Here is a 27,840-nt window from a genome sequence, read left to right as displayed (position 1 = left end):
GGAAAGACCCTCTCGCTTTCCGTAGGCTCGCAAGTGGGCGTGTCCGTCGCGATGCGCATTTCAACAGCCCAGGTCCTTTCTCCGGAGGGCTTAGGAAGGGACTACGTCCCCCAGCAGGCATTGCCGCAGAGAGCCGGTGATGGTCCGCCATCATCATTGTAGTCCTCTCCCGCGTTCTTACAAGAGAACAACCCTAGTGCATGGACTACAAATCCCAAGCCGCCATCTCCCCTTCCCTTCGGCCGCCATCTTCGCTGGTTGTCCCCGCCCCTTTTCCCTTCCATTGTCTCCGCCGAAGATAATAGAGCGGACCCGGGAAGACTGCAACTTCCGTCAGGCTCTGCGCCACCGGGAGGGAATCTCTATGTCACAGGCGGGCGAGGTGCCCCAGGTGGTAGAATGAGGCGGCAGGGAGAGGCCAGGTAGCCTGCCATCTTTACGGTAGTCTCCTTATTCTCGTGGTTCCGCCATTCTTAAGGCACGCGAGAAGGCCCGAAGACTACCGTTCCCATCGCACCTCATAAGACCGACTCCTAGTCAGGTGTACGCCCCTCTCCCGCCATCTTGCTTGTAGTCCTCGCTCCTTTTCACCTTTCCATTGTTCCTGACGAGTAGAAATGGCAGCGGGAAGGCAGCAGATGGACTGCGACTCCCGTCAGGTACCACACACGCGGAGGGTTGTGGACAGGAGGGCGTGTGAGCGCCTGGGAAGGAGGTCGGGTCGGGGGAGAAGGCCATCTTGTTTGTAGTCATCGTTCCCGCTCCTTCTCTATCCTCGGCTACGGGGAGCCTCGGGGCAACCGGACTATAACTCCCGGCGTCCTCGGCGCCCGGCTGGGCACGCCCTCCGCCATCTTGTTTGTAGTCCCCGCGGGCCCCAGCATCCCCTTGTTCCCACGGTGTCACCGGGCCGCAGGACTACGACTTCCGTCGTGCCCTGCGCGTGCTCGTCCTGGAAAGTGGAGGTGGTGGGGACAGGAGGGGGCAGGGGGCGGGGTTCCTCTGGGAGAAGGAGGGAGTAAAGAGGAGGAGGAGGAGGGAAGGAGGAGGGAGGGGTGGGGGAAGAGAGGAGGAAGGAGGAAGGAGCTCAGGAGGGATGAGAGAGGCGGCCAGGGCCCCGGGCCGAAGCAGCGCGGGGCCGGGGGACCAGGGGGGCTGAGGCACCCCAATTGCCCCCTCCCCCTTTCCCTGCCCCCTTCCATCCTTTCCTTCCATCCTCCGCCTTGAGGAAGGGGATTTATTCAAATTTTATTTAAATCCCCGTCTCTGGAGGGTCGCGCGCTGGGGGGAGGGGGAGAGGGCGGGGGCGCGCGCAGGCTGGGGGGGCGGGGCCGGAGCAGCTTCCTTCACCCCCCTCCACTCGCCCGGTAGCCCTAGGGCAGGGGGCCGCAGTCCAGGGGCGGGCCCAGGGGAGGGGGGCAGGTTACAGGGACCCCCCCCTCCCCGGGAACCGGCGGTGGGCGGGGCTTGAACCCCGGAAACGGTGGGGGGGCCCAGGCCTGGCCCTGGACCCCTTGGGCGGTGGGGGCCGGGAAGGGGCCAGTAAAGGGCCGGGGGCGCTGGGGAGAGGCGGGGTGGGGGGAGGGGAGCTGTGACTCGGACCCCGGACTGAGTGGGGCCCGGGCAGAAGCCGAGCACCCTGCGCCCGAGGAGCCCCCGTTGGCCTGGGGGGGCTGAGGGACTGAGCCCCCCAGAGCAGGACCTCCCCCTGGAAGGGCCGCGCCGCAGCCCGTGGGAGGGCCTCGCCCCCGGCGCCCCCCATCTCCACTCGCCGCCGTCCCGGCCTCCGCCGGAGGGAGGGGCCGAGCGCCCTCGGGGGGCCGTGGACCCCGGCGTTCTGAGCGTTCCGCGCCCCGCGCCGCCCGGCCCCCCCGCCGCCGATGGCCGCCGACCCGCCGGGAGCTGCCGAGAAGGGAGAGATGGCTCCCGGGACACGTGTGAGGTGGGTTCGTGCGGCTCCTCCTCACCCCCAGACCCGGGCAGCTCCCACTCCCATTCATCCTCTGCCCGGCCTCTCTCTACCTTCCCCGCCCCCAGCCTCGCCCTCTCTTTGCTCCAAACTCCTCGTGCCCAGCCCTCCTTCCTGTTAGCGCTCAACCCTGGGGACCGGCCTTCCTTCCTAGACCCTGCTTCCCCCGGCAGACCCCCATCCCCGCCTGCATCGCCGCCCTCCAGGCCCTTCCCCTGGAGCGCTGGAGGGCCCCTTCCCCCCATGGATGGGTCTGGAAGTCCCTGGAAAGGGGGAAGCTAGGGTAAGACTCTGGCCACGAAGAGACCCCTCCAGGCCTGCTGAGTCTCCGTGGGGTCTTGGAGGATCTGGTTTCCATGGGAAGGGGAGCCCAAGGGATTCTAGACAATTCGGGATGGAAAGTAGCCTGGGAAGCTGCGGGGCGGGGGAGAAGACATGTCGGGCTGAGCCCATCCTGAGTTCTGTGGAGATGTCAGGGGGGATTCTGGAATCCCAGGGAGTCTGGGAGATGGCCCAGACTGACCTGAGAGATCCAAGAGGAGGGTGTCTTGGGGCAGAGGGAGCTGTGTTGGGGGAGCACAACAGTTGAGGTGTGGGGCTGAGGAGGGCCTCTGAGGCAGCATGGGGAGGAGGGTGTCTCAGAGCCCTGAGGGCGGGGGAGGGCAAGCATCCTCCCGGGTCTGTTGACAATGTATAGGTTTGGGGCGAGAGAGACTGGGCGGCAGCTGCGTGTGAGGGAGAAAGGAGGGAGGAGGAAGGGTCTAGAGCTTCTGCCCCGGAATTTGTGGGTATCTGGAGGGAAGTGTGGGGGAGTTGAGGTTGGGGAATGCTTGGGGGGTAGTACATTTGGGTACCGGGGGAAGAGTTGGGGTCTCTCTGAGGAACTCCACAAACAAGGAACCCCGGCTTTCCCAGGAGCTTTGGTGTGGAGGTGTCAGAGCCGAGGCCGAAGGCCCTTCCTCCTCCTCTGGGTAGCCAAGGGGGTGCTGAGGAAGGGTTAGAGGAAAGAGGAGTGAGGTCAGGAAGCCAGTTCTCAGGCTCCCAAAGGAGCCAGGTGAGCTCTTTGGAGAGAGGCCTTGAGTAGAGGGAGTGGTGCCCCCCCGACCCCCCCCAGGAGGGACAGTCTCCTTGTTCGTTGTCTCCCGCACCCCGGGACAGGGGTAGGAGAGCAAGCTCTGGCTGCCTAGGAATGGGGGGAGCTGCTGCGAGTGTCCTAGGCCAGGGCCTCCGTGGGCCCACCTGACCCTGTGTCCCATTCACCCACAGCCCTCGGCGTTGCTGACGCCCCCAATGTCGTCGAGCAGCCGGGGGCCGGGGGCCGGAGCGCGCCGACGCCGAACCCGCTGCCGCCGCTGCCGGGCCTGTGTGCGAACTGAGTGCGGGGACTGCCACTTCTGCCGAGACATGAAGAAGTTCGGGGGGCCCGGGCGCATGAAGCAGTCGTGCCTGCTCCGGCAGTGCACTGCCGTGAGTTCTGCCCCCGGCGTGCCCGACACCCCTGGGGGCCGTGGGTGCCCTTCCCCAGCTGGCCCGGGTGCCCTCCTGGGCTGGCTGCTTCCTCGCGCTCACTGTAGAGTTCCTGTTCGTTCACACAGTCGTACGCTGTCTTGTTCGGATGTCCAGCAGGCCTGTTTTTGTCTCCAGTTCCAAGCAGGGGGCAATGTTAGCGCCCAGAAGAATCTAATGTTCTGCTTACCTTCATGTTTTTCCCGGCTTCAGAGGCACAGACCCAGAGAGACCTCAGCCCCTCTGTACGCCTCCCTAGAGGAATGTGTGCCCAGGGGTCCACTCCCAGAGCTGGCCCAACTGAATAGGTCTTAGCCTTCTCTGGCTTCTTCCTCACCTGCCAGAGTGGTCTCGGATTTGAGGCCAGGCTTACCCTTTGTGTGACCTTGAACAAACACATTGAACCTCGAAGTACCTTTTCAGTGAAACCTTTCCTTTGCTGAGTCGTAAAGATGAAGCAGTAGCAGAGATGTGAGTGTGCCCAGCACACAGTAGGTATCAGAGAACATGAGTTTCTTCCACGGAGCTCCCCAGAGCTCCAGGATGTGGCCCTTCTCAGGCGGCCTTTTCCATCTACCTCCTCCTGGAGGACCACCACCACCTTTTCCCTCCAACCCGTCTGCTGCTTCTTTGCCCTAGAGCCCCCCCCTTCTCTTTCTTTGTCTCCCAACCATCACCTTGCTTTCCTGTTCCTCCTTTCCCTAGTCCTTTTTCCTTGGGCCTGTCTCCCAACCTTCAGCATCCCTCAGATGACTGTATTACCCTGCCCCCCCACCCAAAGTCAAGTTGTCAGAGGGCTGCTCTCTCAGGACCAGCCAGCTGCCTTTTGCATTCCCAGGAGTCTTGCCAAAACCTGATTCATTGTAGGGTCCAGGGCAACACTTGGGCTGCCCATTGTGCAAACTCCGAATCATCCCAAGCTGCAGCCGCAGTCTCCTGCCGCTTTCTCTTGCAACAGTATGGTCCTATTTGCTATGGTTTCTATCCTTTCCCCAAAGCCAGCAAGAGTTTCAGGGTCACACACACAGACCCTGATTCCAGCTGCAACATTTGCAACCGTGATAACAACTATGTATCCAGTGCTTCCCCGGGTGAGCTCATTCTTCCAAAGGTCCTGCAAAGGAAGAATGCCTAGCCCCATTTTATGGATGGAGACATGAGACGTAAGGTTAAATCACTTGCTCAAGGTCATACTGTCAAAAGGGAACAAATTCAAGATTTAACCCAGATGGACCCATGGGTTCTGAACCTCATCCCGCAGCTGGCCAGGCTCCCCGGAAGGAAGGGTCTTCCCCTGTCACTTGCTTTCTGGGTCCCTAATACTCCCTCTTCCCCACAGCCCGTGCTCCCACACACAGCTGTGTGCCTCTTGTGTGGGGAGGCTGGGAAGGAGGACACAGTAGAGGGAGAGGAAGAAAAATTTGGTTTGAGCCTCATGGAGTGTACAATCTGCAATGAGATCGTCCACCCCGGCTGCCTGAAGGTGATGGCCCTGGGGGCCCTGGAGTCTGAAGGTGATGGCCCTGGGGAGCGCTGCCTCTGGGTTTCCTGGCGCGCTCCATCCACTCCCTGCCCTCTGCCTACAGATGGGGAAGGCTGAGGGTGTCATCAATGCGGAGATCCCTAACTGCTGGGAGTGCCCTCGATGCACCCAGGAAGGCCGGACCAGCAAGGTAGGGGTGGGGGCTGGGCTGGGCGCTGGGTTCTGCGCAGACAGTGGGCTGGGGAGCTGGAGAGAACCTCAACCCTAGCTTCCATCTCCCCAGGATTCAGGTGAGGGACCAGGCCGCCGCAGGGCTGACAACGGCGAGGAGGGCGCCAGCCTGGGGAGTGGATGGAAGCTGACGGAGGAGCCGCCGCTTCCGCCACCCCCACCCAGGCGCAAGGGCCCCTTACCTGCTGGGCCCCCCCCAGAGGACGTGCCTGGGCCCCCCAAAAGAAAGGAGAGGGAGGCAGGGAATGAGCCCCCCACCCCAAGGAAAAAGGTGAGCCAGGGAGCATGCTCATTAGGTCCAGCCCCAGGGATTCTGGGATTGGTAGTCGAGTTCCTTTTCTGGGAGGGTAGGCCTGGGAGGCTGCGCCCCGGTTCCTCAAGGGGTTGTTGGGGGATGTCGGTCAGGAACTTTGGGGAGGGTGGAGCGAGCTCGGCGGGGAGGAGAGGTGCAGGTGAGGGCAGCTTGGGCTGGGCAGGGAAGCCTGGGGAGCCCCGGGTGCTTCAGGTGGGAGGGGGAGAGCATGCCCAGATGCGCTGCCTCCGAGGAGGAAGGAGGGGCTGGAAGGGCCTGAGGGGAAGAGAGCAGCGGGGAGCATGCTCAGTGAGCCCAGGCTCCGGGAGCCGGGCCGCTGGTGGGGAGGTGAGCATGCTCAGAGTGCTTCCTGAGATGGGGGCTTCTGGGATTTGTAGTCTAAGAGCCGAACAGGACTCTTGGTGTTGTGGCCTGCGAGGGGCTGATGGGGTCTCGCCCTTCCCCCACATTTCATTCTCGCTCCGGTAGGTGAAAGGAGGCCGGGAGAGGCACCTGAAGAAGGTGGGTGGAGACGCCTGCCTCCTCCGAGGACCGGACCCAGGCGGCCCCGGCCTTCTGCCCCCCAGGGTTCTGAATCCGAGCCAGGCCTTCTCGTCCTGCCGCCCTGGGCTCCCTCCCGAGAACTGGGAGGTGTGCCGGGGACCCCCCCCCCACCTTTCCTTGCCCCACCCTCCAGCCTAGAGACCGAGATCTGCCCCTTCCTGCTCACCTCGTCCACCCCTGCCCCGCTTGGCCACAGTGGGCATCTGGGCCCCTGGGAAGAGTGGAGGGGGAAGGGCTGGGTTGGGGCCAGGCCACAGGACTTCCCAGCAGCCCTGGGGGTGTCATCTGACCCATCTGCGTCATGTTTCCAAACCTTGAAGGGAAAAGAACTGAGTTCAAATCCCTGCCCACTGATTCCCTGTGTGGTCTTGGCAACTTGTCAGCTGCTCTGAGCCTCGGTTCCTCACCTGTGAACGAGAGGACACCACCTACCTTATCCACCCATCCCACAGAACTGTTTACATCTAATGAAAGTAAATGAGATTTGTGAACTGTGAAATGTACTTCGGTGTGAGGAAGGCGAGGCCCAGAGAGGTTAAAAGACTTGCCCCAGATCACACAGCAAAGCTAGAAATCAGCTGTCCCTTTGCACTGACACATGAATGCAAGGGTCGGCCTGATTGTGTTCAAATCCTGCTTCTGCTGTTTGTTAGTTTGTAACCTTGGGCAAGTCACTTCGTCTCTCTGAGCCTCTGTTTCCTCGAGTGTAAGAAAAGTGGCCCAGGTTGCCACTCCATTGGAGCGCTGTGAGGATATGAGTCCATGAGCATGAGGTGCTCTGTCCCTCTCATATCGTTGACTGTCAGGCACTCGGAATCATCTAGGCCAGCGTTCCGTGTTATGGATGACAAGGCCGGGGCTTCCCAAGGTCACACAGAGAGTCAATAGCAGAGCTAAATCTCAAAATGACATCTCTAACCTTCTCCGTATTTCACAGCCTTTGAAAACTCTTAAGCTGTTGAAACCCTTAAGGCTTCTAATTCTTTGAATCAATATCTTCACATGACAGATAAGGAGGGATGTGACGTGGCTGAGGCCTCACGCCGCTCAGGGGCAGAGTCAGGGCTGGAACTCAGGACTGCCTCTTGGGCTGCTCCTCCCCTGCTCACTCCTCCGGGCAGGCGGGCGAAACCGTGCATGTCAGACCCTAGAGCGGCCTCCCCCCATCTCCTTGCAGAAACCAAAGCCGCCTTTGGCCTCTGCCGAGGGCCCGGCCGTGCCATCCCCGTCGCCGCAGAGGGAGAAGCTCGAACGCTTCAAGCGGATGTGCCAGCTGCTGGAGCGGGTGCCCGACACCTCCTCGTCCTCCTCGGACTCGGATTCCGACTCGGACTCTTCGGGCACATCGCTGAGTGAGGATGAGGCCCCTGGCGAGGCCCGGAATGGGCGCCGGCCAGCCCGGGGCAGCTCGGGCGAGAAGGAGAACCGCGGGGGGCGGCGGGCTGTGCGCCCTGGCAGTGGGGGGCCCCTCCTCAGCTGGCCCCTGGGCCCCGCCCCGCCGCCCCGGCCCCCGCAGCTGGAGAGGCACGTGGTACGGCCCCCACCTCGAAGCCCTGAGCCCGACACGCTGCCTTTGGCCGCTGGATCCGACCACCCCCTGCCCCGCGCCGCCTGGCTTCGTGTCTTCCAGCACCTCGGGCCCCGAGAGCTGTGCGTTTGCATGCGAGTCTGCCGGACTTGGAGCCGCTGGTGAGTGGCCTGGACGGGCCTGGGTTCTCACTTGCTGTAGGACCTGCAGCGGCAGGTCATGCCCTCTCTGGGTCCTGTTCTTACTTCGCTACTACTCTTGTGTCGAGTATGCATTCCAGTCTGATGCTTCCCCAACTGCTGCGTGCAAGCTCCTTTGCATCGCTCGAGCTCATTTAACTCTCAGAACAACGCTGTGAGGGCAGGTACTATTATTCCCTTTTACAGAAGCCGAGGTCAAGGTTGTGGAGAGGAGGTAGTGGGACCAGGAATTTGAACCCACGCCCCATGGCTCCAAAATATTTCCTCCTAAGAACTGTCATTTATGAGTGTTCCTGGGGCAAGTGTAGTGCTCAGTGCTGTCGTACGTCACCCGATTTGCTTTGCACAGTCCTTTTGCTGAGGACAGTCTCACCGGAGGGTCCATTTACACGTAACTGAGGGGGCCCTGCCCTCTTGGGGGCAGCCACATTTCAGGCTCCTGTCTCCCCTCGTTCCTTCTTCGTGCCCCAGAGCGGCTCCCCGCCCCCTCTGTCTGTCGCCACCCCATCTGCCCCGGAACCTTCTTTGTTCAGAAATGTCTGTCATCTTCCCAAGCCCCGGGCTTCTCTCCGATCCTGCCCCGACCAGATCCTCCCCAGGCCCACGACCACCGCAGCGTGCTCTTCCCCTCGCCGAGCACGCGAGGACCCTCCACACACCGGCGAGCCCGCGCTCGTTTCTCCATACTCGTGTTCACAGCGCTTGCTCGAGCGGGGTGGATACTGTGTCTGTTTTATCTGCGTGTTCCCAGCACGGGACCGGGGCAGTGGAGGCACCCAAGAAGTATTTCATTAAATGAGTACGTTCAGGCTGTTTCCCAGGCCCTTACTGTGGAGGAGGCATCCTGGTGGTCACTTTGCAAATCGGGGACTAACGTGTTCCTTGTAATGGCAGCCCAGGGGGAGGAGGAGGTACACCTGGAGTCCCGGTGCCAGCGGCTCTGGAGGCAGACTGCCTGGGCTTGACTCTTACTCTTGCCCTGATAAGCTGACGGCCGCTGGGGGCGAGTGTCTTAACCTCGCTGTGCCTCAGTTTCTTCTTCACCTGTTAAGCCTGAAGAAGCGAAGTGTTCACTTCATACATCTTTGTGAGCTAGTGTACGCAGAGAGCCCAGGACAGTACCCAGAAAGTAGAAACTACTCAGTGCCCTAGCCGCACCCAGTATCATTCCCTCAGTTGCAAATACTGACTGAAAGCACAGCCTTTACGTCCTCAGACTTAGCCGGGAGCAGCTGCCAGTCTGCCTGCAGCCTGGAAGCTAAGAACAACTGCCGGGGACAGCCACCCCACGCGTGTAGTGACTGGCGCTAGGTTTGCCGAGGCCTCTCCAAGGCCTGCTCTGTGCTTGGCAGGAGGGATCCAGGACTGAAGAGGACTTAGTTTCTCCCTCAGGGAGAGACTTGTGACTGGAAGTGGACGAAGCAGCGGACCTGAGGCGGCACAGAGATTCCCAGCTTGGGCCCTGGAGTCTGGCGCCCATGGGTGTCCTCTGTGCTTCCTGTCCTGCCTGAGTGTCTAGCCGGGGGGGGGGTGGCTTTACCTTTCAAGGCCTGTTTTTTCACCTGGAGTCTAGGCTTCATACTCCTGCCCTATGGGGAGTAAATAAAGTAGGTCTTACAGAGCCCTTAGCACAGTACTTGGAAGGTGCTAAAGCCTCAGTAAAATGGTGTTTTAGGTTTTTTTAAAGATGTATTATTTATTTGACAGATCACAAGTAGGCAGAGAGGCAGACAGAGAGAGGAGGAAGCAGGCTCCCTGCCGAGCAGAGAGCCCGATGCGGGGCTCGATCCCAGGACCCTGGGACCACGACCCGAGCCGAAGGCAGAGGCTTTAACTCACTGAGCCCCCCAGGCGCGCTAAAATGGTGGGTTTTGATAAGGATGAGAGTAGGCTAGCGCAGGTACAGGAGGCTCTGTCAGGTGCAGGCACAGAGACAGGGACAGGAGGGGTAGAGAGCAGGACTTGGGCTGAGAACTTTTTAAAAGCAGAGCAGCTTGTGCTCAGTCACTAAATGGCTGTTAGAGCACCAGGGTGATGACTCTTCGGCTGAGTGTCTGGCCCACGAGCCTGGGTGGGCAGCAGTGCCATTCCCCAAGCTTGGCAGTAGCAGAGGACGAGCAGATTCTGCGAAAGGGAAATGCTCAGATTGGACACGTTTTTGTCCAAAAGGCGTGGGGGCTAGTCAGTAGCTAGCAGGACAGCAGGTGGATGTACAGATCTGATGCTGGAAAGATCCAAGTTTGGAAGTTTCCCCGTAGGTAGCAGCTTCCAGAAAGAGGGCAGGAGACAGAATGTCAGTGTTTGTGAGTTAGAGAAAGAGCAGCCAGAGACGTACGTGAAGGAGATGGTGGAAGTGTCCTGCAGGAGAGAGACTGAGGAAAGAGTGAATGAGAAAGTGTGGGAGTTGGCGAGAGGTCGTGGGGGACCAAGGACCAGAGGTGGCCGTTGGGTTTGCTGCACGAGACCCTGGGGTCCTCGGCTGTGCTGCGTGGGAGTAGGGACCAAAGCCATGTCCATGGGGTTGAAGACATCAGCTCCACGGCGGGGACTTGATCTGTTCTCTGCTGTGTCCCTAGTTTCTAAGATGGTGCCTGGCATGCAGGAGGCTCTAAGACAATACCGGTTGGATGGACGGACGGACGGAAGTGAGGAAATCAGGATGGTGTGTGGAAAGAGCTAGTGAGGGTGGAGGCAGAGAGAAATCCGTAGGTAGGAGAGCAGGAAGTTGCAGGCTTTCCTGTCTGGTGGCTTCTATCTCCTCTTGGGACTGGGAGGCAAAGTGACTGTACCAAGAGCGAGGGGAGGGGTGGGCAGAGGAAGCATGGTGGAGTTGTTGAGGCGCAGAAAAGAGGGTTGGAAGTTTGGAAGACGGGGAGAGAGGGTGGCCAGGAAGGGACTGTACCCCTAAGTCGAGGCCAGTGGGGGCTCGGAGGGAGGGCCCGGAATGGGTGGGGGCGAGCACAGCGGAGGCACCAGCGAGGACAGAGCGCCGAGAGTAAAGAACCAGCCTGGGCTGCAGCCCAGAAGGCTGGGAGCTCCTGGCAGACATCAGCCGGGCGGGTGCGTCTGCATCCCCAAGGCGCCCCTGCAAGACAGAGGTTTAGGATCAGAACTCCAGGTTCGGGAGGTGGGCTTAATAGGGGGCTGACTCAGTCGGCGTGGCTGGAGTCTAGGGAAAAGTGAACTGGGTTAGGGAACTTGGACATCACGCCCTAAGGCCCCTGAGTGAGGACAGGCGGTGCCTCCTAACAGTTCTCCCAGCCCCTCCCCTTTGTGTCATTCAGCTTAGAAAGGACCCGTCCGAGGTTCCCTGCTGCCCTCACACTGAATTCCCACGGCCTGCTGGACATTTAAACACATACGTGCGTCAGCGAGTGCGCTAAACGACAGACCCGCCTGGCATTGCGGCCCGCCTTGCCACACCGTGCCCGCCCCAGGCCCCTTCTGCAGTCTCCCCCCGGCCCCTACCTCCCGCTCCTCCCTTAGACCTGGCTCAGGCTCAGTCCAGAGCAGCTTGGGTGAAAGCCTGGCTCTGCCACCACTGAGTAGCTGTGGGACCTGGAACAAGTTTCTCAGCCTCGCTGGGCCTCCTTTTCTGTAACTCTAAAAAGGAGGTTGTAGGAACAGTATTTACCTCCTAGGGCTGTTGTGAGGTTAACTGCTTGAGGCACAGACTAGTTCCTGGCCCATAGAAAACCCTTGATAAACACTAGATCTTTTTTTTCCCCAAAGATTTCATTTATTTATTTGACAGAGAGATCACAAGTACACAGAGAGGCAGACAGAGAGAGAGGAAAGGAAGCAGGCTCCCTGCTGAGCAGAGCCCGATGCGGGACTCGATCCCAGGACCCTGAGATCATGACCTGAGCCGAAGGCAGAGGCTTAACCCACTGAGCCCCCCAGGCGCCCCGACACTAGATCTTAATCCCGTGGTCATCGCCACCTTCCTCCAAAGGTTCCTTGCCCTTTGTTCCTGCTGCTTGAGTTGCTCCGAGTGCTCCGAGTTCTCTCTGTGTTCTAGGCCTGGCTGCTGGCTCTTCCCCATGGGAGCATACACTCTCTTCCTCCCCTCACTGTCTCCCTGGGAGGCTCCCTGTCCAGCCCTCGCTGACTCTCACTAGATCCCTTGCTGCTTCAGTTACCGTGGACGGGCTGTTTCTCCCGTTTCCTGACAGCCCAGTGGAGGCGGTCACTTAGGATCCGTAGGGCCCTGAGTGATCATGGGCTGCCCCCCTGGTCATTCAGGGGCAAAGGGACCAATTAGTTCAAGCTAAGAAAGGTCATGGGAGACTTCCTGGGCGAGGAGACACTGGGACTGGCTGTTGAAAGCTTGGGTAGTTTGGCATTTTGGTCAGAAGCATGACAGGCGCCCATATATGTTGGCACCAGGCAGCCTTGTGTGTCTGTCGGCTGGCAGGTGGTTCCGTGTGGCTGTTGTGGAGTATGTTCTAGGAAGAGCTGGGGGGCCTGTGTGTGCCCCTGATGGGGAAGGTTTCCCTCTCTAGCCGTGGAAGATCCAGAAGGGCTTCGGGGTGATCGTGGCAGTGGAGCTGAGACTCCAGACTGGGCAGGAGTTCACCGAGTGGCTAGAGACAAGGGGCAGAAGCTGGGTTGCGGGTAGGCAGGGTGTTTTCCTTTTCTGTTTTCTAGTCCGAGAGCTTTGCAAGTGGAGAAGTGGAGTCGTTGGGCTTGAAGCCCCCCAGTAATTCCCTAAAATGTCAGACGGGAGAATGCCTGGCAGTCTCAAGTGGCACAGAACCCTGCTTCATCTTTCTGTCAGTTCTGAAACGGAAGTCTGTCCACTGGGTGCTGTATAACACCTAATGCTTACCTCCCTGTTTTACAAAAATAGTCTTCAGACGGTAGCCTAAAGCCACAGCAGCACCTGCCCAGGATTTGAGAGACCCGGTTAGTTTTCACTGTACAGGTTTCTAAGGTTAACATTTTTATGTGAAGAAATACTGATTTTAAGTGCAAGGAGGGATCGACTGAAAGATAAATTCATGTTCTGAGAGAACGGGAGAGCAGCTGACTACGCGCCAGGAGTGGGCACCCCCTGCTGCAGCCCAGGGCCTCTGGAGGGGAGAGCCCTCAGAATGGGGCGGGGGTGAAGGGCAGGAAGACACAGCTTCCCGGGCCTTCCCCACCCCTGCTGCTTCTGACACAGCCCGTCCGGCCCAGTGGGAATTTCCTGATGTGCTTTTGAGAACTGGAAGGGGAGTTTAGACCGAGTCTCAAGGAACCTTAGTGTGCCACGGAGCGTTCACAGATGACCTTGGGAGAGCTGGGGAAGGGTTCCTGGTAAAAATAAGTTTGGGAAACCCTGCTCTGGTTCACTGCATGTTGGGCCCCTCGGGGCCGTGAGGGATCAGGGAAGTTCTTTCACTTTGTGCAGGCCTCGGTCGTCTTTGGAACTTGGATTCCTGGGCGCCACCGCGCCTTCCGTAAGCCCCGAGCCGGTAAATGAGAAGCCGTAGGTGACGTGGGCTGTGGGGGAGCGCTCCGGGGACACTTCAGGGACTTCCCACCAGCTTCGCAGCATTCGCTGGTGCAACAGATGACCCCTGGCATGGGGCTGGGTCCCGGCGCTACCAAAGGGGAAACGCCGTCCAGCCCTGGAGGGCCTACATGCTAGTTGGAGGGATACAGTAACCCGAGACGGGGTAAGGGGGCTGTAAGCTGAGCCTTGGGCAGCTGGCCATCAGGATGGGGCAGATGCGGCTCAAAGGCAGAGATGAGTAGAGGAGATGCGAAGTTCCCACGAGTCCCCATAGCTTAGCCAGGGAGAACTCCAGAAGGCCAAGGTGGGGGTGGTAGAGGCTGCCGAGGGATCCCTCTGGTGTTACATCAGATACAGCGTGTGGGGTGTTGGTGTTCTGGCTGCTTTAGAAGCTGTAAGGGCCACAGACTGCCGTGACCTCATTTGCTCTTGCGGTAGCCCTGTGGGGCCCCTGTGGGGCCGGCTGCGTCTGGACGTTGCCTTCATTTTACAAGCGGAGCATCAGAGGCTCAGGGAGCGGAGTGGACCTGCCTGGGGTCTCGCATTCGCATAGTGATGAAACTGAGCCCCAGACCTGGTGCTCTCGGCCTGAGCCCGGGTACTTCCTGCCACCCCTGCTGTCGCTGTGGGCCAGGACAGAGCCGTGGCCGTGGCCGGGGAAGCCCTGAAGGAGGGGGTGTCCCGGGCTCCCTAAGAGCGGAGGGCTCTGTCTCCCTCTCGTGGCCGATAGGTGCTATGACAAGCGTCTGTGGCCTCGAATGGATCTGAGCCGGCGAAAGTCCCTGACTCCACCCATGCTCAGTGGTGTGGTTCGTCGCCAGCCCCGAGCCCTGGACCTCAGCTGGACAGGTGTCTCCAAGAAGCAGCTCATGTGGCTTCTGAACCGTCTGCAAGGTAGGGCGGCATGGCAAGGTAGGGCAGGGTGAAGAGGGAGTCGGTCCTGGGATGCAGTGCTGACTTCCGGCCTCCCCGTCCAGGCCTGCAGGAGCTGGTGCTCTCCGGCTGCTCCTGGCTCTCTGTCTCTGCCCTGGGCTCAGCCCCACTGCCGGCCCTGCGGCTCCTGGATCTCCGCTGGATTGAGGATGTGAAAGACTCCCAGCTCCGCGAGCTGCTCCTGCCTCCACCAGACACCAAACCAGGTGTGGCGTCCGTTGGCTCATTGGTAGAACGGGTTGGCCAGGGGGGGAGGTATGAGGCTTCCAGGGTCTCTTCCGACTCGTGCCGGATGTTAAGAGATCCGAAGAAAGGGCAGAACACATGAGTGTGGTGAGGAGGCCTTGCGTGGCTGCCGTTCATTCCTTTACTTAGCTGCTGTGCATTGGGCCCTGCGGTAGGAACTGTGGGGAACAGGATGAAGGGGAGGTAGGCCCTGCCCCCCAGAGGGGAGAGAAGTACGTGCTGGAACATGGTAGGGGACAGGAGGGCGACATAAGAATTCTGGAAGAAGCCAGGGGCATGGCCGGTGGCACATCGGAGTGAAGTCACTGGGTGTGGTGGCACTACTGGAGAGCCTCCTCCAAAGGGAGCAGCGGCAGTGGCCATGAGAGAACGCAGGCCCGGGGTGGCCAGTCCCTTCCACTCTTCAGGAGGAGCCAGACACTGGATTTTCCTGTGAAATATCCTTGGTTTTAAAAGATGGCAGCTAATATAGCATTCTTCTAAAATTCACGCGTGGATCAGTACACATACAAGCGAGCCATAGAATTGGCCTCTGTGCCCTCTTGCCCTACAGTAAAAGGACAAGGGTTTCCTGAGGGAGTGGAGCAGAAGCAGGGAGACGGCTGACCTGGAAGGTTGCATGGGGCTGGTGGTATCATCTCCCAAGTCAGGCCAGCTACCTTTTCACCCCGGGTCCAGCCCAGGTGCCCTGTCAGGTAAAGACGGCTTTTACTATTGAACATAGACTCCGGCCTTAGCCCCGTGTCAGGCCTTGGAGACCTCAAACAGCCCCAGCCCCTACCCTGATAGAACCCCAGTGATGCAGGAGAGAGAGAATCGGAATAGGAGGTCACAGGGTGATCCGACCGAGGCTGTGGTTGGGTGTGGGGAGCAGTGAGAGAATCCCTCCTTGAGGCCAGGCTGTTCGAACTGATCCTGGAAGGGACAGGGTTGTCCCGGGAGTGAGGCAGAATTAAGCACTTCGGTAGGAGAGGAGGCCTGTACTGGCAGCAGAGGCAGGTCCCAACGCAGGTGTGGGTTAGGCACACTGAGGCCTGGGCCTTCCCGTCTAACCAGGAGATGGGATGCTCACAACAGCTTCCCTGGCCCCCATAGTCTGGCCTCCACACTGATGCCGGGGGAACCGTCAGAAGGCACACCTGTCCATGTCACCTCTGTGCTCTAAACTCTTCCTCATAATCCCCCAGTGCTCTTTGGATAAACACTCCTACATTGTCACCGAGGCCCGGATGGTCTGGCTTCCACTGACCCCTGCCATCCCCACGTTTCAGCCTCTTCAGCCTCCTTGCCAAGATTCTCTCCAGCCCTCAGGCCTTTGCTTAGTCCTCTTTGTCAGAACGCTGTATCCCCCTTTGTCTAATTAACACCTAATCATTCTTCAGGCCTCAGCATAAATGCCACTTCCTCCTAGAAGCCCTCCATGATCCCCCCCCCACCAGATCAGGGTTCCTTTAGCGCTTTGGGAGCGCCCCCCCCCCCAGCTGTGACTGTGTGGCGGTGAAGTGTTTGATGAAAACCCATTTCTTCTCCCCGAGTTCTAAGCTCTGGGAGGGCAAGGACTGTACTCACTCTAGAGCCTTGCTTTCAGAGCTTATTTTTCGGTCCCTTCTTCCCACTCCGCCCCCCTCACAGCAGCCTTGGAAGGAGGTAGGGGAGCATCTAGGATTCTTCTGGACAAGGCACCAGAGGCTCAGAGGGGTTGACTGACTGCTGCGAGTCACACAGGCAGAGCTAGACCAGAGAACTCCCCCGTTGCCGCTCTCCCCGGAATCTGCCTGGGCCAGGAAGGTTCGGGTGGGGATGAGGGTGAGCACTGGGAACCGTGGCTTCCCTGAGGTGAGAAAGTGCCGGCTGGCAGGCACACTGACCCCCGTTCTTCCTGCCTGAACTACCCCAGGAGCTTGCAGAGATGAGCCTCCCAGGCCCTTGGGACCTCCTCTAGTGTTGGGACTCGACAGCCGTCTTTCTTATCTTGGCACCCTGGCTCTGTGCAGCATTCCTCCAGCAAAACTTACAGTTCTGCTGTTTCCTGGTTCTTGTCCCTGCTGTCCTCTGCCTGGCCTGCTCTCGTCCCACTTCTCCCGTTCAGATCCTTGGAAGCTTAAACCCTGTCATCTCCGTGAAACCCTTGCGGATGCAGAAGCCGGAAGTGACCTGCCTGTCCTCTGCTTCCCTCCAGTGGCTTTTAACTGTGCCCCAAGATCAAGGGCATCTGTAGATGTATCCTTCCCAGGCTCTCAGCTCCTCAAAAGAAAAAATCGAGGTGGAATTCAGTTTGCCAAGTCAGGTGCCCACGGAGATGGCCTGGCAGGTGACAGAAGGGATGGGCTCGGTGAATGACTGGAGGGAGTAACATCTTGCACGCAGTGTCCAGCTAGCCTTTTCCAGGTGCCCAGCTAGCCCACTGGTGCCAGATCTTAGGGTTTTTCAAAGAAAAGGTCTAGCCAAATTCCTTTATGGAAGTGTCCTTTTTGTAGCATTCGGTATTAACATAAGAAAAATGTCAGCGCTCTGCAGATTCCGTAACACGTTTGTGTAGACTAGTTTCGTGAGTTGGTGATATCTGATCCGGTGTATCTATGGCCAGGGCTGGTGCCTGAGGGGCAGATAGTGCCGTGGTGTTTGGTCTGGCGTCCTCTGTTCAGTCCTGCGGCCTCGGACAGATTGTTTTAATGATTTGAGCCGCAAAGTTCTCATCTGTAAGCAGGAGTGATAATCGCGCAGCTGTGGTTCTTCGAGCAGGGTCCAGACGAGCAGCATCTCCATTACTGCAGAACTTTGCAGAAAAATAAACTCGGAGGCCTCCCTTAGGTTCCCTAACCTCTGGGTAGGTCCAGCAACCGTTGTACGCGGTCCTCCTAGCCCCTGGCCTAGGAACAGGCCGCCACTTGGCCCCCTCGGCTGGTGGGCCACACTGAGTGGGCCACACATTAAGCACACTGAGTGCTTAATTCATGGTGGCTGGTGTACCTTAGGCACTTAGTTTAAAAAACAAAACAAACAAACAAAATAGGGGCACCTGTGTGGCTCCGTTGGTTAAGTGTCTGACTCCTGATTTCGGCTCAGGTCGTGATCTCAGGGGCAAGAGGTGGAGCCACCCATTTGGGCTCCCCGCTTAGTGGATCCTGCTTAAGATTCTGTCTCTCCTTCTGCTCCTCCCTGCTCTTCCCAAAACCCCAAATGCGGAATGGGGTAGAGACACTAAAAGAAAAGCAGGCTGCATGCCACATGCTTTGGGTGTACAAATGAGGGATGTGCGTTCTTCCCTGACGTGGGATGAAGCGGTCACTAACCTCAGAGCTAAAAGCCAAGGACACCAGCCCCTCATAGGACTGAACACCGGTGTCTGTGGACAGAGTCGCAGAGCAGGGTCACCTGTGGAATTTGGCCCAGGTGTTTGGGAGTGTGGGCAGGGAGTTGGGAACAGAGACAGGGATGAGCCCTTACAGGAACTGGAATGTTCTAACCAAAAAGGGGCGCTCAAGAGTTTCTAGTAGAGGAGCGATGGTGCCCCACTTTTTTTTTTAAGATTTTATTTATTTGAGAGAGAAGAGAGAGCACGGTGGGGTGGAGAGGGGGAAGCAGGCTCCCTGCTGAGCCGGGAGCCGGACGCAGGACTCGATCCCAGGACCCTGGGATCATGACCAGAGCCAAAGGCAGATGCTTAACCGACTGAGCCACCAGATGGCCCATGTCCCGTTTGTTTTTGAGCACGGCTCTCTTTGAATGCCAGGAAGGAGAGGAGAGACTTGACTGGGTGGGGAGGCTGGGGCAGGAGTCCCGGCAAGAGTGCTGTTGTCCCCGAGGGGCGTCTGGGGATGGAGAGAATGGGACCCAGCTGGTGGTGTCACCAGTGGAAGGAGAGGGAGGTAGCAGGGGACCCTGGGGCGGCAGTTCTGTCAGACGAGGGAGTAGTACGGAGCACCGACGTCCCTCGCTAGGGGTAGAGCAAAAACAAGACAAAAATTCCTGCTCTTGTGGAACTTACTCTAGTGGGAGGAGAGGGGAAAAAAGGTCCCATGGTAAGAAAAGGGGAAACACGAATGGCAGGGAAGGGGTAGGACCAGGTGGGATGTCACCAGATCAAATGGAGCGATCATGGAGGGCCTCGCTGAGGCGGCGACGTGAGCAGTGGACAGAAGAAATGAGGTCAGGTTGTGCAGGGGTTTGGGAGAAGACGAAGCCGCGTAGAGGATGCAGGCGGAGGCGCCGCTGCTGTGGAAGCAGGCTTCGGGCGAGGCAGGGGGCGCCGGCACAGCCGGCCGGGCCGCCCGGGCGCGGGCACGGCGGAGCCGCGGCGCTGATCTCCCTGCCTGCCTGCCCAGGGCAAACGGAGAGCCGCGGGCGGCTGCAGGGGGTAGCAGAGCTGCGCCTGGCCGGCCTGGAGCTGACAGATGCCTCCCTGCGGCTCCTGCTGCGCCATGCGCCCCAGCTGAGTGCCCTGGACCTGAGCCACTGCGCCCACGTCGGGGACCCCAGCGTCCACCTCCTCACAGCCCCCACTTCCCCGCTCCGCGAGACCTTGGTGCACCTCAATCTTGCCGGTAAGCATCCTGTGTGTCGGCCCGCTGGTGTGCTGGTCCCCGTGGCCAGTGCCCACCCCCCCACTAACCTTTGTGGTCTCCGCTCCCACTGCCTCACCCCTCCCCAGGTTGCCACCGCCTCACGGACCACTGCCTCCCGCTGTTCCGCCGCTGCCCGCGCCTGCGCCGCCTAGACCTGCGCTCCTGCCGCCAGCTCTCCCCTGAAGCTTGTGCCCGGCTGGCAGCCGCTGGGCCCCCTGGCCCCTTCCGCTGCCCAGAGGAGAAGCTGCTTCTCAAGGACAGCTAGTTGGGTGCCCCCCACCCTCCCCCAGGACTCATCAGGAGCCTGGACCTCGGGCCTTCGTTTTATCCCTGCCAGGAGGCCAGGTTACCCACCCCATGACTTGGGGTTCCTGCCCAGGGACTTGAGCCAGCCTCCCTCCGCCTCCCTACCCCCTGCACTGATATCTCTGGGGGTCTCTCCTTCCCGTCCACTCTCCCTTCCGCCTGCTTCATTGTCCATCCCCTGGGGGGAGTGGGTCAGAGGTACGGGGGGTGCTGAGCCAAAGGGATGGTGGGAGGGGGGTAAGGTGCAAGTGTGAGGGAGGGTAATGGGGCAAGGGTATCTGCACACAGGATCCTGGGAGCCGGGGGGCTGGGGGAGGTGGAGCAGGGCTGGGGGAGGGGGGCAGAAAGCAGATCACCAAGGGTTCAGGGAACAAAGACCAGATACTTGGAGTTGGGGGGTGGGGGTGGGGCCGAAAAGGGAAACCGGAGGAGCAATTGGGGACCCACGTGTCAGAGATGGGGGGACTCGGGGAACCAGGGGAAAGGCAGGGCTGAGTGAGGGGTGGGGGCAAAGAGCAGGCGTGGGGGCAGTAGGACCCCCTCGGGGTCACACCCCTCTCCTTACTCCCTCCCCAGATTTCAGTTCTTCCCCCCCCAACCCTGACTCCTTGAACGTCACTGACAATGGCAGCTATTGCGAGGAGTGGGGGCCGCGGGCCTACCCGCTGTTCAGCGCGGCCCAGGGGAGTGGTGAGGGGTACCCCAGCCCCCTACCCGCCTCCCCGCACAATACTTGAACATTCATCTGTACTGAAGTGTTACTTGAACCGGGGGAACCTCGGACCTGGGGGAGCCGGAGTGAGGGGACTGATCGGCTTGGACTGAGACTGGACCGGTGGGCACCCAGCTTGGACTGCGCCACCCCCCAGGCTCTCTCTTGCTTTACTGTATGGAGCAGCTCCACCCCTCCTGACCTGAGGTGGGGGTGGGGGTGGGGTGCCAGCCCGATGACGGGGGAAGACGGGACTCCTCCAGCGTGGCTCTTCCCACTCTTTCATCGTCATGGAAACTTGTATCCCATTTGCCCAGGGAACTGCCACTCCTGGTTGCCATGGAAATAGCAGCCAATGGACACCTCCCGAAGCCAGTGCTAAGGCTGGAAATGGCCCCTCTTAGTTGCCATGGGAATTTAGTAACAGACTCTTGGCCCTCCCCCACCCCTCCTGGGGCGGGGGCGGGGCTTGGGGAGCCGGGGGGAGGAGTTGGGCCAGGTCCCGCCCCTCCGCCCAGCCCTCCCCGGGGAGCCGGGATGTACCACGTAGGGGAGGGGGGAATCTATCCACATACCTCAGGTAACAGGGAGGTGCGAGGGTGGGGGCGAGGGACTGGGCGGACCAAAGGCCGGAGGGGAGGGGGTTCTAGGTATCGCGAAAGGCTTGAGGATGGGGCCGCTTGGGGGAGGGGTGGAGGCAGCCCGGCGGGGGCAAGTTGGTGGGGGGGTCCCAGCCGGGCTGGGCCCCTGGGCCCCAGGTCTGTACCATACGGTTTGCTATAAAACTCAAAATCTTCCAGCCAGGGCCGCCGCGTTCGTGTGTGTCTCTCCGGCGCTGGGGTGGGGGAGCGCTGGGACGACCGCAGTGCTCATCCTTGGGGCCTCCTGGGGAAGGGGGCTGTTTGGGTGCATCCGGGGGTCCTTAGGACCTCCCAGCTTCTCGGAGCTGATGCCGGACTCCCTGCGATCCCTGCCGGCGGATGGGTTCCCCTCTTCCCGGCTCGCCGTTAACGGAAGGGGTTTGGACGTCTGGGCATCTGGGGGGTGTCCGAGGGTGCCGACCTGGCCCGGGCCCCGGAACTCCTGGCCCTACGCTCGAGCTCGGGCGCTTGGGTGGGGGCGAAGCGGCCGGGGTCGCGAGGTCCCTTGGGATCTCTGCCGGCGGTCTCCCCGCCCCCTGGCTCCGCCCCGTCACGTGGCCGCGCCGGCTCCGCCCCCGCCCCAGTTCCGGTTTCGGCCGCTGCTCGGGCTCGGGCCCCGGCGCTGCCCGCGGACGCCTGCGCTTCCTGCTCAGCCCGGGCGCCGGCGTCCCTGCTCGCCCCGCCGGGGGATGGGGCCTTCCGCCGGCCTGGGCCGCCCCTCGGGGGGCCCCCGGGGCGACTCGGCGCCCCCGTGACCACCCGGCCCGCCCAGTGCTGCGGCCCCCAGGATGAAGGGCGGCGAGGGGGACGCGGGCGAGCAGGCCCCGCTGAACCCGGAGGCCGAGAGCCCCGCGGGCTCGGCCACGTACCGAGAGTTCGTGCACCGCGGCTACCTGGACCTCATGGGGGCCAGTCAGCACTCGCTGCGGGCGCTCAGCTGGCGCCGCCTCTACCTCAGCCGGGCCAAGCTCAAAGCCTCCAGCCGCACGTCCGCCCTGCTCTCGGGCTTCGCCATGGTGAGGGGCGGCGGGGGGCTCCCGGGCTGGGGCTGGGGCCCGTGGGGCGAAGCGAACGGGTGCCCGAGGAGAGGGGGTGGGCGGAAGGGGCTTTGAAGAGCTAAAGCAGGACCGACACGGTCCCCAGGGACTGCGCGGCTCCCTTCGTGCGCGCGCGAGCGTGAACCCTTGGCGTGAAGTGGCCCCTGGCCGTAAGCAGCCCCGAGGGGTCCGGAGGGGAGACGGACCACGAAGGGGAGTGTCTGGGCAAGCGCGGGCAGAGAGGTCCAGGAGCGCGGTTCCAGGCAGAAGCGACTACCAGGTTCCCGCCAGAGCGCCCAGGGCAAATCAGAGCTGCGCGGGGGTGGTCGGACCAGAACTGGGGGAGCCAAGAAAACAAACGGGCTGCGGCAGTGCCCAGGGGGTGGCCAGTGTCCAGCAGCCACAGAGAGTTCTTGGTGGAACCCAGGACGGCTTTGAGCAGAGGGGATGGCCCTTGAGGAAGCTGCTGGGGAGAGGAGGTGATGGGGAAGCGGATGCATGATTCCTGATCTGGTCAACGGCTCGTGTGGGACGGTGACACCAGCTTAACGGTCCCCGGTCCCCGCGGTGGCCTCGCAGGAAGTGGGGCCGGAGGAGTCAGCAGACACAAATCCTGCGTCCTCTGGGCTTGTGGCCAGCTGTGTGGCCCTGGACAGGCATCCAAATCCTCCAGGGCCAGTGGGAATCTGGGGGACCATAGAGGGTGCGCCCTCTGTAGCCTGCAAATAGCTGCCCGGGGCCAAGTTGACGCTTGGGAGCTCTAGATCCCCGCGTGTCAGAGCGGGACACACATCGGAGATGGCTCAGACTGCCTGTTGGCTGCGCAGGCACAGAAACCCAGGCCCCGAACGGGCCATGCCTCTGCCAAGGGTGCTCAGCAGATGAAGGTTGCAGAACGAACCTGAACGACCCTGCATCCCTGAACTGTTGTTAGTGCGGACTTTCCCCACCATCGTGATGGGAAGGAGAAAGCAAGCTGGAGGGCATCCTCGTAGGCGTAGGTGGAGATGGGGACGGATAGAGGGGTCACGGCGCTCGGTGATCTGCGCTAGTCTCTGCCCTGCTCTTGACCAAAGCCTTTGTATTTGAACGATGAGAGGAAAAGTCTATCCCTAGGGGTCATCCAAGGTCTCTGGTTTTCTGTATGGGCCAGCCCACTTTCCCTGACACGGAGTCAGCTAGGGACGAGGAAGTGGCTCCCTTTCACCTGTACTGACCGCAGAGAGAAGGAAGTGACTTCATGGACCCAGCTGAGGGAGGTCCCCAACCCCCATCCGTACCACGGTCAGCCTGTTCCCAAGCCTGCTGCTGGACTTGCAGGTTGCTAGGGTGACAACTTAAATGCCAGGTCCTTCTAAAGGCCAGATGAGTAGGTTCTGAGGGCAGGAATGGCCCCAGTCCTGACGGGCAAGAGCAAGGCTGGGTCAGACTCTGGCAGAAACCAGGCCTAGACCTGGCCCAGATCTCCGTCTGTGGAAAACTGCGAACACTCGCCATGGCCCAATTTCCCAAAATACTTAGCCTTGTCTCCCTGCCACCACCCTCCAGGCTGTGTACCTTCTTCCTTCCCCCAGCCCGAGAGCAATCGAATGGATCCTGCAAGAACCAGGCCTGGGGAGAGATCCAGATTCTGGGATCTAGGTAGCCTGGGTTAGAAAAACACGATACAAATTGTACTGCCCTGTCATGCAGTACCAGCTTCTCTGTGTTTCACATTTATTATTCTGTGAAGTAGGTACCACTGCTATGGCTGTTTGACAGTTGAGAAAACAGGATCAGAGATGTTAAGACACCTGCCCAGGGTCCCACAGCAAGGACGTGGCAGAATTTGAACTTAGGTAGTCTGGCTCTGGAATCCGAATTTATAGAACCGTAAAATCATAAAAGCAAATGTTTGCCAAGGACAGGCAGGTACTGTGGACGTCAAGTTGGCTGAGTGGGGACTGTGGCTATCAGGAGATCTCATGACCTGTCCAAGGGAGTGTTCCTGAGCCAAATCTAGCTGTAGCTGAAATGGAGGAATGTGGGTCTGGTGTAACCAGATCTTCCAAATTTTCAAGAGGAACTGGAAATAAGGATATTTATAGGAAATCTCTTGAGTTTTAAAAGTACAGACTAGTTTCTAAAAAAACACACTATGAGCCAAGCAAAACATGTGTGTAAAGTTGGCTTGGGTTCATGGTACACCACTTTGCAAACTCTGCCCTTGGACTTCATTCAGTGTTCTTAAGAGCCTTGCTCTCCCCTAGCAGGACTGGCTGACAGGACTGGGGCCAGTCCTGCCCCCAGAACCTCTTAGCAGTGTTTAGGCCACTAATAATAACACCAGTATTAATAACAGTTAATAACCCTACTAATAAGTAACAAACACCTAGTGCTTACTGTGTGCCTTATACTGTGCTTAGTGCTTGGTGTACATTATCTCGTTTAATTTTCACAAGAACCCTGTAAGGCAAGTAAGGTGCCATGATCAGTCCCCACTTTCCAAACGAGGAGATGGAGGCATAGAGCAAAATCACTTGCTCAAGATTCCACGGCTTGTAGAGCTGAGTGAACCCAGGAAGCCCAGCTCTGGAATTGGCTTTTTTTTTTTTTTTTTAAGATTTTATTTATTAGAGAGGGAGAGGGAGAAGCAGACCCCCACTGAGCAGGGAGCCCAATGTGGGGCTCGATCCCAGGATCATGACCTGAGCCGAAGGCAGATCCTTAACTGGCCCAGCCACCCAGGAGCCCTCAGAATCTGCTTTTTTAACCCCCATAACAAGGAAAGATTTTCAGCCGAAGTGTCAGCCCTCTCGATAGCCAGGTGCAGAGACCAAAGCCAGAACGACAGGAAGCCTTACCACCGTTCTAGGCCCTAGGGATACACCGGTGATGTATAGCAGCAGGCCAGCCAACCCTCAGTCCGTCTCCTCTGTCCCCACAGGTGGCCATGGTGGAGGTACAGCTGGAGAGCGACCACGAGTACCCGCCAGGCCTGCTGGTGGCCTTTAGTGCCTGCACCACCGTGCTCGTCGCTGTGCACCTCTTCGCACTCATGGTCTCCACGTGTCTGCTGCCCCACATAGAAGCTGTCAGCAACATCCACAACCTCAACTCTGTCCACCAGTCGCCACACCAGCGACTGCACCGCTACGTGGAGCTGGCCTGGGGCTTCTCCACTGCCTTGGGCACCTTCCTCTTCCTCGCTGAAGTTGTCCTGGTGGGCTGGGTCAAGTTTGTGCCCATTGGGACGCCCTTGGGCACACCGGCCTCCGTGGTACCTGCCTCCCAGGTGCCTGGGACTCTGTTACCACGGACTACCTCCCTTAGTCCAGCTTCTAAGCCCTCGTCTGCCTCTGTAGCTCCGTCGCAGTCTGAGCCGCCTGAGGCCTGCCCACCCCGGCAAGCATGCGTTGGTGGAGGGGCCCACGGACCAGGCTGGCAAGCGGCCATGGCCTCCACGGCAATCATGGTACCGGTGGGGCTTGTGTTCGTAGCCTTTGCCCTGCATTTCTACCGCTCCCTGGTGGCACACAAGACCGACCGCCACAAGCAGGAGCTAGAGGAGCTGAGTCGTCTGCAGGGGGAGCTGCAGGCTGTGTGAGGCCGCTGCGCGCCACCGGGGCCAACACTGCCTCCCTCTGGTCCGCAAGGGGACCCAGGTCCACGGGCCCCATTCCCTGCCCCTGCCTGGGGCCACTTCTTGTGGCCACTCTCAGGTAAAGACCAGATTCCTGCCTTCAGGGTCCTTGGGGCAGCTTCCACATTCCCGGGGATTCTCCCTATCGGTTGATCCCAGTCAGGCTACATCTGGGCTGGGAGGAGCGAGGAAGTCGAAGGTCGTCAGTCCAGGGATCCTGGTAGGTAGAGCGGAGGCCGGAGACCTGGTCAGACCTTTGGTGCTGACCCTTAGCCACTTACCCCCATCCAGGATGTGGAGGCCAGAAGGTTGCACACCCACCCAACTGCCTCAGAATGTGGTCAACCCTTGCTTTGTTTTTGTAGAATCTACGGGAGGCATGTGGGGGAGGCTTTTCCCCATCGCCAGGTCTTGATGGGTTCCCGTGCTTGCTCACGTGCCGCAGACGAGGATTTGGGGGGCTCTACCACAGACATCGGTCCAGCATTTCCTAGGAGGAGCCTTCCTAGTTTTGGAGGTTCAAGTGCCTGCTCCACTGCCCTAGACCCACACTGAAGCTTCTGGTTCCTACTCTCCTAGGCTAGGGCCCCCGATGTTTGGAGACTGAGGGCCTCTGTGACCACCTGACTCCCGAGCAAGGGTTGTGGGGGAAGGTCCCGTCACTAGCCCTGGGAATGCAGAGCTATTCCGACACTGCGGTTTTGATGCACCTTGTTTTGTAGAATAAAATGCGTTTCACGGATGTCTCTGTGGCTTGGAATGGGGTGAAGGGGCCGCCTCCTTGGGATCAGGTGACTCTCTCTCTTTTTAAATATTTTATTCATCTGAGAAAGCGCGAGCAGAAAGAAGCAGAGTCCGCACTGAGCAGGGCAGGACTTGGGGCTCCATCCCAGGACTGTGGGTCCGTGACCCCAGCTAAAGGCAGGTGCTTAACGCACTCGCTGGCGCAGGTGCCCCCGTGACTTACTCCTGGGAGCAGGTGGCAGCAGGGTCCCGGGGGCGGAGTGGCTCCGGGCGCGACCCCTCCTGACGCTCCTCGCGGGGAGGCCGAGTTACTCCGACGCGAAGTCGTGCCCCCGAGCCCAGAGTCTCCCGCCGTCGCCGGGGGGTTCCGACAAGCTGCTCCCGGTGTGCCCTTCCGGGCGCTCAGGCCCCCTCGCGAGACAAGTCTCTACCACTCGCGTCTCGGAAATCGGGAATCGGGCCTGAACGGAGGGCTCGCCCCGAGCCTGCCGCGGCCGCTCCCGCCGGGGCCGGAGCCAAGCCCAAGCCCGGGACGGAGGCGCGGACCGCCTCCCGCGTTGTCGGTTCTCCGCGCCGATTCCGCTAGCTCTTGAGGGGTTCGAGTCCCTCGTCCGTTCTCCGCGCGAGGCTCGGCCAGGCCCGTCCTCTCTCGTCCTCGGAATCGCGAGTCCGCGTGCACCAGGCCTGGGTCGCCCGCACGGGCCCCCGGGGCAGAGGAGGAGCCCCGGGGGCGGCCCGGGGTCACACGGTGGCGGACTAACGCGCCAGAAATACCGGCGAGCTCGAGCCGAGGGCCCCGGGCAGGCCCGTCCCCCGGAAACCACCACGTCCCGCGGCCCAGGCCGAGAACGGGACGCGCGGCCCGGTGACCCCGCGCCCGGCCGTGCTGCCCTCGAGCGCCGGGGCCGCGTAGCTCAGGGCCTGCCCGCACCCCGACCTGACAACTGGGCAAGGGGACGTCGCCCGGAGAACGACCCGCTCTAGGGCTCCGAGGCGCCCCGTCCTGTCAGCGCGCTGAGGCGGCCTCGACTGCCCGCGGACGCAGGGTCGAGAGCAGGCAAAAGGCGGCGCTTCCTGCCGGCCTCAGCCCCCCAGTCCGCCGTGCGGGCCCCTCAGCGAGCGGCCCGGGGCGGTGGCGACAGGACAACCTGCCCGTGTTACGCGCGACGCCCGGCCAACGGCCTGAGTCACCGCGGGCGGTTGTACTTTTCCGCCCTCGGAGGGTCCGACCGGAAGCGCCCCGCGACGCCGGGCTCGGCCGCCCTGGCCACGCCCTCTGCGCGCGGCGCCTCGGCCCCGCCCACAGGAGGGTCCGCAGATTCGCTAGGTCGGCTCTTCCTCGGAATTACTCGGGCCTCCCTATACTCCGCCGGAAATTCTCATCGTACTCCGAGCGCAGCGTTGGGCCGTCGCCATTTACCCGGGGCCGGAACTGGGCCTCCCCTAAGCTGTGCTACTAAGACAGATCCCGATAAAGTGGCCGACTCTGCCAACAGGGCTTGGCTAACCGGGCGTTCGTTTCTTGACTCCGCCAAGACGGGTGAAGGGAGGCGACAGCGAGGCCAGAACCTGTGGCGAATCTGCAGCCTTCTAGGTCTTTGGCCGCGCGGGGAAGAGGCAGGAAAGAGGAGCGAAGGAGCGCGCATCCCGTCCACCGATTCGCCCCGCCCGCCTGACGAATCTGCGCCTGTTCAACGCACCACTCAAATCTCCCCAGCTCTGGCTGGCCTCCTCCCCTCCGCCCCGCCCCCCTTTCCTCAG

At 60.5% G+C, this 27,840-nt stretch overlaps 2 protein-coding genes across 15 annotated transcripts; both read left to right on the top strand.

Annotated features, from left to right (window-relative positions):
• Nucleotides 1-289: 289 nt before the first annotated feature.
• Nucleotides 290-20,412, top strand: FBXL19 (F-box and leucine rich repeat protein 19). 14 transcript variants are annotated; one of them, XM_013046546.2, is made up of 11 exons: nucleotides 290-659; nucleotides 3,236-3,436; nucleotides 4,815-4,958; nucleotides 5,062-5,148; nucleotides 5,227-5,460; nucleotides 5,971-6,003; nucleotides 7,223-7,734; nucleotides 14,004-14,167; nucleotides 14,251-14,412; nucleotides 18,778-18,996; nucleotides 19,104-20,412. In XM_013046546.2, the coding sequence occupies exons 1-11, from the start codon at nucleotides 618-620 to the stop codon at nucleotides 19,280-19,282; spliced, it is 1,977 nt and encodes a 658-aa protein (XP_012902000.1). In that variant the 5' UTR covers nucleotides 290-617; the 3' UTR covers nucleotides 19,283-20,412. The 14 variants fall into 14 exon arrangements, with proteins under 14 accessions (XP_012902000.1, XP_012901997.1, XP_012902001.1 ...); XM_013046543.2 differs by having other exon boundaries at nucleotides 5,971-6,132; XM_013046545.2 differs by having other exon boundaries at nucleotides 291-1,942; nucleotides 5,971-6,132.
• An 841-nt stretch (nucleotides 20,413-21,253) lies between these two features.
• On the top strand, nucleotides 21,254-26,077 carry ORAI3 (ORAI calcium release-activated calcium modulator 3). Its single transcript, XM_004773848.3, has 2 exons — nucleotides 21,254-21,692; nucleotides 24,640-26,077. Exons 1-2 carry the CDS (start codon nucleotides 21,465-21,467, stop codon nucleotides 25,297-25,299), a joined length of 888 nt encoding a protein of 295 aa, XP_004773905.1. The 5' UTR covers nucleotides 21,254-21,464; the 3' UTR covers nucleotides 25,300-26,077.
• The last annotated feature ends 1,763 nt before the right edge of the window (nucleotides 26,078-27,840 follow it).

The sequence above is a fragment of the Mustela putorius genome, unplaced genomic scaffold (assembly GCF_011764305.1).
Source record: "Mustela putorius furo isolate JIRA1106 unplaced genomic scaffold, ASM1176430v1.1 tig00004039_pilon_pilon_pilon, whole genome shotgun sequence".
NCBI lineage: Eukaryota > Metazoa > Chordata > Mammalia > Carnivora > Mustelidae > Mustela > Mustela putorius.
This window is presented reverse-complemented; position numbering and strand designations above follow the sequence as displayed.

Excerpts from the sequence above, each read along its gene's own strand:
- FBXL19 (XM_013046543.2), top strand. The coding sequence starts at position 618 with ATGGCAGCGGGAAGGCAGCAGATGGACTGCGACTCCCGTCAG. Across the intron at positions 3,437-4,814 it reads TGCTCCGGCAGTGCACTGCC|CCCGTGCTCCCACACACAGC; the intron begins GTGAGTTCTGCC and ends TCTTCCCCACAG. Across the intron at positions 5,149-5,226 it reads AGGAAGGCCGGACCAGCAAG|CTTCCATCTCCCCAGGATTC; the intron begins GTAGGGGTGGGG and ends CCTCAACCCTAG.
- ORAI3 (XM_004773848.3), top strand. The coding sequence starts at position 21,465 with ATGAAGGGCGGCGAGGGGGACGCGGGCGAGCAGGCCCCGCTGAACCCG. Across the intron at positions 21,693-24,639 it reads TGCTCTCGGGCTTCGCCATG|GTGGCCATGGTGGAGGTACA; the intron begins GTGAGGGGCGGC and ends CTGTCCCCACAG.